This window comes from Gobius niger (genome assembly GCF_951799975.1).
Source record: "Gobius niger genome assembly, chromosome: 11".
In the NCBI taxonomy this organism is placed as follows: Eukaryota; Metazoa; Chordata; class Actinopteri; order Gobiiformes; family Gobiidae; genus Gobius; species Gobius niger.
In genome coordinates this window covers 34,999,641-35,011,831 of record NC_136862.1, presented here as the reverse complement: position 1 = coordinate 35,011,831, position 12,191 = coordinate 34,999,641, and the positions used below count along the sequence as shown (strand labels likewise).

At 45.3% G+C, this 12,191-nt stretch overlaps 1 protein-coding gene across 1 annotated transcript; it reads right to left on the bottom strand.

Moving 5' to 3' along the window:
• Nucleotides 1–342: 342 nt before the first annotated feature.
• LOC306970057 (olfactory receptor 6X1-like) lies at nt 343–3,959 on the bottom strand (the record flags this gene model as incomplete). The annotated part of the gene is made up of 2 exons (XM_079565883.1): nt 343–797; nt 3,485–3,959. The coding sequence occupies 2 exons, from the start codon at nt 3,957–3,959 to the stop codon at nt 343–345; spliced, it is 930 nt and encodes a 309-aa protein (XP_079422009.1).
• Between the last annotated feature and the right edge of the window lie 8,232 nt (nt 3,960–12,191).

Here is a 12,191-nt window from a genome sequence, read left to right as displayed (position 1 = left end):
CAAGGGGCAGACTGGTTCACTACAGGAAGTGTAAACTTGTATTATTTGTAATCTAGACACAATCAAACATACACATCTTATGTTTAAAAGGTACATTTCTGTTATTGCAATGTATAAAAAATGCAACTCTACATCCCTCCCTATGCTAATTTTCATTTCCATTATTCAATGAATATTAAGTAGGTTGCTGTTTCTGTTATGATATTTTATATTATTTGTAAATGACATTTTGAAAATAGTAACAGTAGTTACATTTTTATTCTTAAATTTCACAGAGCAAAGTGTGTGTCTTAAGCCTGAACTGTCTTTGGCTTTAGTGAAAGGCTCCTGATGCTTTCTGTTTCATTGGACCCGTTTGATTCTGCAGCACAGAGCCTGGACTCTGCTGCGGATCTGTCGGATCTGCAGTCCATAGATGAGCGTGTTGAGCACAGGCTGCAGGACCGCGGCCACTGCAGCCATCACCTTCTTGTGCTCAGAGAGCTGTGGGTACCGGTGAAGGACCACATGGACGAAGGAGGCCAGGAGCAGGTAGAGGTAGATGGTGAGGTGCGAGGCGCAGGTGTGCAGGGCTTTACGGTTCAGAGCCAGGCTGCGGCTGCGGATGCACACACAGGCGATCTTAAAGTAGGTCAGCACCACGGTGAGCAGCGAGGAGCTCAGCAGCAGCACTGTGTAGGCCAGTCCCAAGATGTTGATCACTGTTAGGTCCTCACAGGAGAGCTGAAACAGCGACGCGTTATCACAAAACTGGCTGGGGATGTGGCGGCGGCACCGGGACAAGCGCAGAGTTAGGCCTGAGGGGAGAGATACCAATGTTAATGACCATTACTTTAAAAAAAAATGTTTTCATTATCTAACAACGTTCTCAGTTTATTCAACAACACTGATGCCAAGTAAACAAATCAGGTCCATCCATGAGGAATCCATAATGACGTTTATGAAGAAATCGAATCCCTAATATCCTTCGTTAGTCACATGAATTAAATAAAGCTCAGTTTACACAACCCACATTTACACACAGACAGAACCAAACGCGCATAACGTACAAAGGTACAACACTAGAGACACAGTAATTATACAGAAAGGGTTGAATCTGAGTTATCCATAGCAATAAGTAAAAAAGTACGAAATTATGAAATATTCTGTTAAAAGGACTGTAAACATATAATTTAGGGTTTGCAAGGAATCACTTCCCCTCATGTCTGGTGGTTTACTCTGGTTCCCCTCGTTTACCAAAAACAATATTACTATATCACAACTACTACTACTACTACTACTACTACTACTACTACTACACCGCATTCCAAATTATTATCATTCAAACTGTATTTCAGTGTCATAAAGTTAAAAAAAAAGTTTTTCAATGAAACTCATGGATGGTTTTGTGTCTCAGGGACATCAGTCTCACGCCTGTGATGGTTGTCAGGTTAAGTCCAGTTAAGGGAAAAACTACTGAAAAAGGATATTCCACATTATTAAGCAGATCATCATTTTCAAGCAATATGAGAAAGAAAAAGGATCTCTCTGCTGATGAAAAGTGTGAAATAGTTGAATGCCTTTGTCTAGATATGAAAACGGGTTTGTGCAGATAAAGGCACAATAAGGACGGTTAAAGCCAGACAAATACATCCGATGAATAGAACAGCTGCTACAAAGCAGCAGACAGGTATTTGAAGCTGCTGGTGCCTCTGGAGTCTCCCGAACATGAAGGTGTAGGACCCTCCAGAGGCTGCAGTTGTGCATAAACCTTCTGTCCGGGCCTCCCTAAACTGTTCATTGAAGCTCATGAACAGCGAAACGGCTGCAGTGGCTCAGAAGAAAACCTCTGCATCACTGGCTGCTATGGGCATAAAAGGAGAGAAACTCATGATGTGGACCCCCTCCTCCCCTGACCTCAGCCCTATTGAGAACCTTTGGAGCCTCAACAAAAAAAACTTCTATGAGGGTGGGAGGCAGTTTTCATCCAAACAGCAGCTCTGGGAGGTTATTCTGACATCCTGCAAAGAAATCCAAGCAGAAACTGTCCAAAAACTTACAAGTTTAATGGATTTGAGAATTTTGAAACTGCTTTCACACAAGGGCTCCTATGGTAAAATATAACTCGACCTGTTAAGATGTTTTTGATTGAAATAGCTTTTGATTTCAGTAAATATGACCTCCTATTGCTACAACAAATGACCATTTTCAGTTAATTACAAGCTTTAAAATGTATTGAAACGATGAGTTGCAGAATAATTTGGAACTGTAGATACAGTTTTTTACTACATTATTTTTGAAAAAAAAAACTGTTATCACTGGGAGATTTTTTTCAACCACATTTAAATGATCCTCTACCAGGTAAAGACTTGATAATGATGCTGACTCTCATTTGAGTTGACAGTTTAGAAAATCAGAGAAAAACGTCATTTGCATAATAATTTGGAATGCGGTGTATTCTGCTGCTAACAACAAACAAGGCCAAAGCACACCAAAATGCAGCTGCTGTGGCACATCATCAAACACAGTGGTTCTCAACCTTTTTAGTGGTGACACTGCTGTTGTATAACTGTTGTTGAAGGGTTGAGTTGTCAAGTGGCTCGGGTCTGTACTGTGGCTCCACAGTCAAGCCCTGATTGTCCTCATGACAAACACTTTCATTGCTTTCACTTTCAACATTTTTGCCCTGCCGCGTGGATTTAAAATGGATTTAACAACTTCCGTTCTTAAAAAGGGTTGGAGCTACTGAAAATGGTCCTGTGTTACACGTTTGGGTCCCAGCTGAAAGTTGAGAACCTCTGAGTAAAGGGCCTGTCACAATTGGCATATTGACCGCAGCGATGTCCCCCATTTGTTCAGCGCCAAAATTGAAATTGCCATCAGCCACAAAGATCGCAAAGTAGACTTTTAAGAAATCGCAGTCACAGTCAGAATAGAGCGACTGGATGCGGTTGATTTGGATGGTGTGCACAACCCGACCGAAGTCCGACCGAACACGTCAGAACCCAACGGGTTCAGTCGGACTCGGACAAATATTTAGAACTCATTTTTGGACTTGGACACATCAGCGCGTTAAAACAAATGAGACTGGTGTAAAATTAAAATGGGCCTGTTTAGTTGACGTGACTAAGTGGTCGTTTTTGTAGAAAAGAAATAAACTGGGCCTGCAGTGTACGGTGTTGGCCGCCCCACACATGGCTGGAGGCATTAGCGCATCACTGCTTTTACGCACCAAGCTCAGCAAGACCCTGAGCTCGGGCCCTGCTCCGGGGAAGTGACCAGCTATCGTTCATTCAGCAATGCAACTGCGATTCACACCTTTTCATGCGGTCAATAGCGGTGGCTCGTGCAGATGCCCGTGCACCAAAAGATTGTGTTCGCACGACCGTCATATTATGTGGCCGCAAACGATTGCCTAGTGCCCGTGTGCCAATTGTGACAGGCCCTTTAGGAAACTCACCGGTCTGCAACATCTCATCCACATAGTTCAAGACGCAGCACTGACCAAGCAGAATTGACACCAGGACGAAGGTGGTCCCCCAGGCTGCCAGGGACAGCTTCACCACCATGCGGGTGCTCATGATGGACAAGTATCTCAGCGGGTTGCAAATGGCCACGTAGCGGTCGAAGGCCATGACCATGAGGACGGTGTGCACAGTGGAGCCGGTGAAGTTCACACAGAAGGCCTGGAGGGCGCAGAACACAAAGGAGATCTTCCTCTGCGCGGCGGCGGCAAAGACGTCCAGGAGTGTGTGCGGCACTGTGGCGGTCGCCAAAAAGACATCGTTCAGCATCAGGTTACAGAAGAGCAGATACATGGGCTGCCTAAGGCTCCTCTCTGTGAAGATCAGGAGAACCAGCCCCACGTTCATCACCAGGATGGAGACGTAGGTCAGGAACAGGGCAGCGAACACAGGCAGAGAGTACCGGGGAGCCACACTCAGACCCTCCAGGAGCAACACATCCTGGTCCCACGTCATGTTATCCATTGGTCAGAGCAATGCAGAGGCGGCGTTCTTCTGTCAAATGGAGACGGCGCTTCTATCGGTCAGAGTCATGCTCCTAAAAAGCCCAGTTCTTTTCAGTCACAGATCTGACTGAAGGTTTAACGCAGTGGGAGGCTGGGATGGCGCCGACACAGGTGAAAGATGGATCCAATATTTACCGGACCTTAGAAGTGCATACAGACACAGGATGATCTAACATGTAATAAAAGGCATACATTATTACATTATATCATATTATAAACACACACGGATTTTAGTCAGTGTTGTTTTGAGGATTAGATGTGCAATTCATGTATTAACATTTAGTGCACATTTAAAAATAAAATTCTGAACTCAGTTACATGGTTTTAAGTAACTGTACTTTGTTGGAGTAGTTATATCACACAGTACTTTTGAATTTTCAAGTAAAATGAGAGCTTCTCGTCAAGTGTAAATCGCCAAAAATGTTACTATCTTAAAAACTATTTCTTGAATCAGAACGTCTTCATAAGTGCTATCTTTGTAAAAAAAAAAGTATATATATATGTTATTTTAATCTGTTCCTATACATCACCACTACACAAACGTTTACACAAATCAAACTTAATCCGTGAGTTACTCAAGGAGTATTATTGAAACTACTTGGTTCACTTGTATTTAGTTCTACTTGAGTAAAATGATTTCTTACTATTTACCTCTGAGTGTTACTACAGCATTTGCAAGAAAATAGAAATGGTTGAACTAATGCCAGAATGACTTTTATTCAGAACATGTGGACCCACATTTAATCATCTTTGGATTTGATTGTGATCAAACCTACTTCCGCAAGTCTCGTCTTTGTTTTCATTTTTTTGACACAATGCTGACCTTGTTTCTTTGACCCGGTTGTGCAAAATCCAGTGGAGTAGAGTGCAAATAAACGTTTTTTTTTTTTACAAACATTTTCAACCATAAATTTTAAACAAGCGTAAGCACAAACAAGACTTTAAAAAAACGAAATCCAGACCAAAAAACAAGGCTAAAATATGAAAGGGGAAATTAGTTGTTCTTGTTTTCTCAGTCTGATGGTCGTGGTTATGTTGTGTACTATATTGACTTCAATGTTTGCAGATTGTGTTAACCATGTTGGAAATAAAGCACCTAAAATACATTCAGAAATCACAGTATTACTCTCGTGAAATCTGTTAAAAATGTTCAAACCAGTCGGAAAAGACAGGAAAGGGTTTAGTTTATGTTCAGTAACTGGAGAACTGGAGCTATCAAGTCCATAGATTTACCACCCAACGCTTTCGATCATCTCTTTGCATCATCGACAATCCTCCACACAGCACAGGATGTTTGGACTCTCAGTGGCAGGTCATAGAAAAGAGGCTACAGCTGCTTTAACCTGCTGTTCGTGGTGTGCATGGAAATATGAAGGAAAATGCGTGTCCTCACAGACGGGGTATGAATTTCTCATGTTAAGGAGCTGATCCAAAGATTCCGAAGACATGGATACGGTCTTGAATGTCGCTCGTCTCCGGACTGCCCCGCTCCACCCCTCTCTTTTATAGGATTCCTCAGGGTGTGTCACTGTCAACAGCAACACAACACAACAGGACGACTCACGCAGTGGAAACAGGAGAGGATGTGGAAATGAGAAGTTTGTGAAAGTTTTAATATATATTATTTTGTCCTTTTACTAATAATAATAATAATAATAATAATACATTTTATTTATATTGCACTTTACATTTCAACGAAACCTCAAAGTGCTACAACAGAAGAGTAAAATCTGATAAAAAACAAAAAGAACATTGACATAGTAAAAACAACGCAGTTATTACAATTTTTATTACATTCATTATGTCTTCTTGTTTGAACAACAAACACTTTTAAGGTTCTAGTGTCTCTAGCAAGACAGTAGGTAAAACGAAATGTGTTAAATGACCTGCAGTAACTAGTTAGCATGCCGGGGACTCATTCGTTATCAGAATTATCCAGACGATTCCCACCTGGATGGGGCCTTTGTGTGTCTGTCAAAAGCACACTACCGAAATCTACACTATTCGATATCCCCAGGAAGGGTATCGAGATGTTTGATCATGAAATAAGAAAGGTAAATTGGTTTGAAATGGTAAATGATAAAGACAGTAATACAGCTACTAGTGACTTGATAAAGATGTTTTAACAGCTTGTTTTTAAACATTATAAAAAAAAAGGTAAAGCTAATGGCATAATCCCTCTACCTTGGTGAAATGATGATCTATGGAAATTGATGGAAAATCAACACCCCCTCCAGAAGACCAGGTGCTGAAGCTATCTCCAGAAAGTGTGAGATTATCTCTGAGCAGGATCAACGCACGCAAAGCACCGGGTCCAGACAGCACACCAGGTCGTGTGCTGAAAGGTTGCGCTGATGAACTCACTGAAGTCTTCACAGACATTTTGAACTCATCTCTGCAGCAGCTGTGGTCCCAACGTGCCTCAAAGCAACGACCATCATTCCAGTGCCAAAGAAGTCCCCACCCTCCTGCTTTACAGGTCCTATATCCTGCAAAATCGACTTTTTGGAGCTTTTAGCCATGTTTTTATGCTATTTCCTTATCAAAAACACCCCAGAGTGGTTTGTGGCTTCATTCACGCAGCTCTCAGTAATCCTCCTGAATCCTGCTCTCTGAGGCTCCGCCCTCCTGCTCTCTGAGGCTCCGCCCTCTCCTGGTGAACGACTGACCTGCTCAGTTGTGTCGTCACAGCGGAACGGAAGTGCTCGACGTCTGTTATGTAATGTCTTAATTCTATGCTTACGGCCGGATTTTAATTTGTAAAACAGCGTTTTCATTATTTCTGTCGTAAGAGAAAAAACAAAGAGAAGAAAAATAAAAAAAAAAGAATTAAAAGAATAAAAAAGGATGTGCCCGAGGTGCTTCCAGGTCAGCTGAGGCCAAAACAAACACATCCCTGAGCGTCTGAACAGATCAGTCATGTTTGGACACACCTGTTCTTTATTCTTACCTAACGATAATGTCACGGACGGAGAAAAAGAAGCGCGTTTGGCTACGAGGACGAGGAGTTTATTCAACCTTTTTCAGGAAGAGGCCACTCAGCTGTTTTTTTCTCCGGGATTCAGCGACTTTCACCAAAATATTGTTTTTCTGTGACTGTCTCTGATGGATGTTTGGTGAACCTTCGCCAGAATCAAAGTGGATTAACTTTTATAACCAACGCGAGTCCCATAATGTAAACAGCGATGGAGCAGAGGGTGAGTCAATCCAAACGCGGGTTAGCTTGTGTGTTAGCATATTAGCATGTGTGTGTTAGCATATTAAGATAAGATAAGATAAGATAAGATAAGATAAGATAAACCTTTATTCATCTCACAAAGGAGAAATTCACTTGTTACAGTCGGCGTTACTTCACAGTCTTATTGTACAGTCTGACAGCAGTGGGGATGAAGGCTTTGCGGTAGCGCTCCGTCCTGCACTGAGGGTGTCTCAGTCTGCCACTGAGAGAGCTGCTCAGCTCTTCTACAGTCCCGTGCAGTGGGTGGGAGGTGTTGTCCATGATGGAGGTGAGCTTGGCTAACACCCTCCTGTCCCTCACCTCCTCCACAGAGTCCAGGGGGCAGCCCAGGACGGAGCTGGCCCTCCTGACCAGCCTGTTCAGTCTGTTCTTGTTCCGCTCTGTGCGGCCCGGGGCCCAGCACATGGCAGCGTAGTGGAGAGCAGAGGCCACCACAGAGTCATAAAAAGTCCTGAGCAGAGGCCTGCTCACTCCGAACGACCTCAGTCTCCTCAGAAGGACCTCAGTCTCCTCAGAAGGTGAAGGCGACTTTGGCCCTTCAGCTTGTGTGTTAGCCATTTATGAAGCTGTGTTGCAGATGACAACTCTGTATAACTGCATTGTGAAGTAACTTCACTTATTGCTGTTTATTTATATTACAGTAAAGTTGTATGTGCGGAGAGAGGGGGCGGAGTTAACTGAATCGAAGCGTTGTGTCTTCCGTGTTTGAAAAATACCTCCAGAAAACACTTATATTTATCACAAAAATGAGTGCTCCATAGTGGGAGAGGTACAATATATCATATAAATGCCTATACTTCACTTTGGAATGGCTGAGCTTCATGCGGCTCGTCATGGACCACATCAAGTCTGTTCTCCTCCCACCCTGGACCCAGACCAGTTTGCTCATCGGTCCAATCGCTCAACTGAAGATGCTATCTCCACTGCGCTTCACACAGCCCTCACTCACCTGGAAACCTTTTAGACTTTAGCTCAGCATTCCACACTATAATCCCACAGCAGCGAATACACAAACTGCTCCACCCGGGGATCAACACATCACTGTGCAACTGCTGCTGGACTTTCTGACCACAGGCTGTACGTGTCAGCGGCAAGGCATGGTGACCCTTGACTGAGCTCCAAAGTACGACTCAAACATCTTCATCAAGTTTGCAGACGACACAACAGTGGTGGGCTTCATCAGCAACAGAGACGAGTCAAACTACAGGAGTGAGTGAGCAGTCTGGCCATGGCCTTCGAAGAGCACAGGTCCAGCATGATAAAGGGTTTCACGTTCCACACGGCAGGTGCGGTTGATTCCTGTGTATTGTCAGTGGGAAGAGCGCGCACGTGTGTGGGTGATGAGCGTGGCGGCAGGTGCGTGAGGAGGCAGAAGGAGCAAAAACACACATTCTGGAATCATTTTTTGATCATCTGAATTTGAAGCAAGGTCTTCCACATCATAAAGACACCAGTGAAACGAAAACGCCGTCTGAAAGAGGCGGAAAAACCACAGCAGCTGCGGTTTGAAATGCCTTTCCTGAGCCCAGGCATTCGGATCAGAGGAATCATACGCTTCAATAAACTTATGAAAACACAGGCACATTTAACAAGGCACTGGATTACAAACATGTTTAAAAGGGGATTTTATCGTGACATGATCGCTGGACAGACAGATACTACACACTCAAACCCACATGTATTGAAATAATATCCAGGAGAGGGAGAGAGGAAAGAGGCCAGATTTGCCTCAAGTGTCAGAGAAATGTAGGCTAGTTAAACTATTCCACTGTATCTAAAGCACAAACAAAGAATCAGGAAACAGTTTTCATTTATATCTTAATTCTTAAGTTTTTCCCTACAGAGTCACACAGCAGGAGCTCCACCTGAAGTGAACACACATGAGCGTCTGATTACAAGACTTTCAAGTGTCCAAATGGAAGCAACAGCGCAGTCCGTGCGGTTAGGTGTGCACGCACCTTAACAATCAACGGTGCTGCAGTGGAGAGGGTGACCAGCTCTAAGTTCCTGGGTGTGGACATCACAGAGAAGCTCTCCTGGACCATGCACACTACATCACTGGTCAAGAAAAGTAATCAGCATCTCTACTTTCTCCACAACTTCAGAGGAGCCAGAGTCCCAGCCTCCGTTATGTGCAACTTCTACAGAGGGACTATAGAGAGCATCCTGACCAGCTCCATCACTGTGAGGTTCTTCTACAGAGGGACTATAGAGAGCATCCTGACCAGCTCCATCACTGTGAGGTTCTTCTACAGAGGGACTATAGAGAGCATCCTGACCATCACTGTGTGGTTCTTCTACAGAGGGACTATGGAGAGCATCCTGACCAGCTCCATCACTGTGAGGTTCTTCTACAGAGGGACTATAGAGAGCATCCTGACCAGCTCCATCACTGTGTGGTTCTTCTACAGAGGGACTATAGAGAGCATCCTGACCATCACTGTGAGGTTCTTCTACAGAGGGACTATAGAGAGCATCCTGACCAGCTCCATCACTGTGGCACGGCACCAGCACTGCCTCCTGCTGAAGGAGCCTCCAGTGCATCGTGAGAGCAGCGGAGAAGATCTGTGGAGCCCTGTCCCCTCTATTAAGGACATGTACTACACCCGTCTCTAGCCTGGCATAAAGCCAGACTGACTTTATGTATTAATAAATACATATAAAGACAGTCTGGAATTGTGGTAATAGGATGCAATTTCCAAATCGAGACTGGAGGCGGGGCTAATGATCACAGTTTGAACGAGAGAACCAATCAAACACAAAGCGACTTACGCTTTACGTTCACGTTCTCCGCCATGATTGTTTGTATCCACACGTGCAGTGGAGTAAATGTTCCGGTCAAAGTCCTCAGAGCAGCTTCTGCTGTGGCTTTAAGGACAAGTCCAGCTCATTTAAAACAGAAGAAAGGGCACTGGTAAAAGATCGCTGTGTCGCGGCCGCCATCCTAGCGCTGAAGATGAAGTACCATTAATTCCCACCTCCCGCGCTGTGATTGGCTTTGCCTGGTTTTGCCGGAGACTGCGAGATTCAAATCGCACAATTCCAGACTGTATCCCCATGTATCTCTTAACATGGAGGATCAGTCTGGCTCATGCCAGGCTAACCCAGAGAACACACGGTAAACGTGACCCAGAGCGGCGGCGTGCTGCTCATGATGCGCCGGGCAGCGGCGGCGTGCTGCTCATGATGCGCCCGGGCAGCGGCGGCGTGCTGCTCATGATGCGCCGGGCAGCGGCGGCGTGCTGCTCATGATGCGCCGGGCAGCGGCGGCGTGCTGCTCATGATGCGCCCGGGCAGCGTCGGCGTGCTGCTCATGATGCGCCCGGGCCGTGCTGCTCATGATGACCCGGGCCGTGCTGCTCATGATGCAGCGGCGCCTCTTTCTCTCTCTCTCTCCCCGTGGCGTGCGGTCACTGCTCGCCTACATCCTCCTCGGAGCGTCTGACGTCCAGGTCACAGGGACTTTATTGTTTCTCAGGACAGTTTTCAATACCGTAGCGTATGAACGCAGAAAGCACGTTGAGGTCGGCTATGTATGTGCAGACGGTGCTGTTGGTAAAAATAAATAAATCTCGAAGCGACGATCAGAGGACGAGGAGAGCGGGCGCTTTTGGGAAAAGTACTGTTCACAGTTAGGCCTACCACTTCTGCCAGTGCCTAACGTTGTGTCATCTATCTGTTTGTCAAAAGCTATTGAAAGCCAATAGAAAGCTATTATTTATCCCAATTTCCAAGGCTTATCGAAATTAATTTTAACTTCTTATAATGAAACAGACGAAAACTTGACAAAAACCTTTTTAATTTTCGTCTGACTAAAACGTGACTAAAACGATCACATTTTGAAATGACTAAAATGTGACTAAACCTAAATGCATTTTCGTCCAAAAGACTAAGACTAAAACTAAAAGGGCTGCCAAAAACAACACTGCCCGGAACAGATGCCCGAGCCACCTCAGCTGCTCCTTTCGACGTGAAGAAGCAGTGACTCTACTCCGAGCTCCTCCCGGGTAACTGAGCTCCTCACCCGATCTCGAAGGGTGCGCCCAGCCACCCTACGGAGGAAACTCATTTCGGCCGCTTGTATTCGCGATCTCGTCCTTTCTGTCATTACCCAAATCTCATGACCATAGGTGAGAGTGGGAACGTAGATCGATCGGTAAATCGAGAGCTTTGCCCCGACTCAGCTCCCTCTTCACCACGACAGACCGATACAGCGACCGCATCACTGCTGACGCCGCACCGATCTGTCTGTCCATCTCACGCTCCATCCGCCCCTCACTCGTGAACCCCGAGATACTTGAACTCCTCCACTTGAGGTAAGGACTCCCCACCGACCTGAAGAGGGGAAACCACCTTTTTCCGGTGGAGAACCATGGCCTCAGATTTGGAGGTGCTGATTCTCATCCCGGCCGCTACACACTCGGCTGCAAACCGCCCCAGAGCAGCTGAAGGTCCTGGTTTGTTGAAGCCATCAGAACAACATCATCCGCAAACAGCAGAGATGAGGCCCTGAGGCTCCCAAACCGGACACCCTCCGGCCCCTGGCTGCTCCTAGAAATTCTGTCCATAAAAGTAATGAACAGAACCGGTGACAAAGGGCAGCCCTGAGGAGACCAACACGCACCGGGAACAGGTCTGACTTACTGCCGGCAATGAACCAAGCTCCTGCTGCTCATACAGGGAACGGTCATAACCCCAATTTACAAATATGGAAGCAAAAATAAAACAAGCAACTGCAGGCCTGTTAGAAACTGTGCCATCCCGAAAAGATCCTCTGCCTTTGCACAGACAGCCTTTTTAATATAAAACCAATAAACAATGGAATAAACTCCCTGACAGTCTGAAGTTGTCTGTAGATCTGAATAATTTCTCTGGAGACTTAATACATCCTCAATAACCAGCTGTGTCAGCATCAGTGCACATAAAGGACTGGGCCACCGTTTT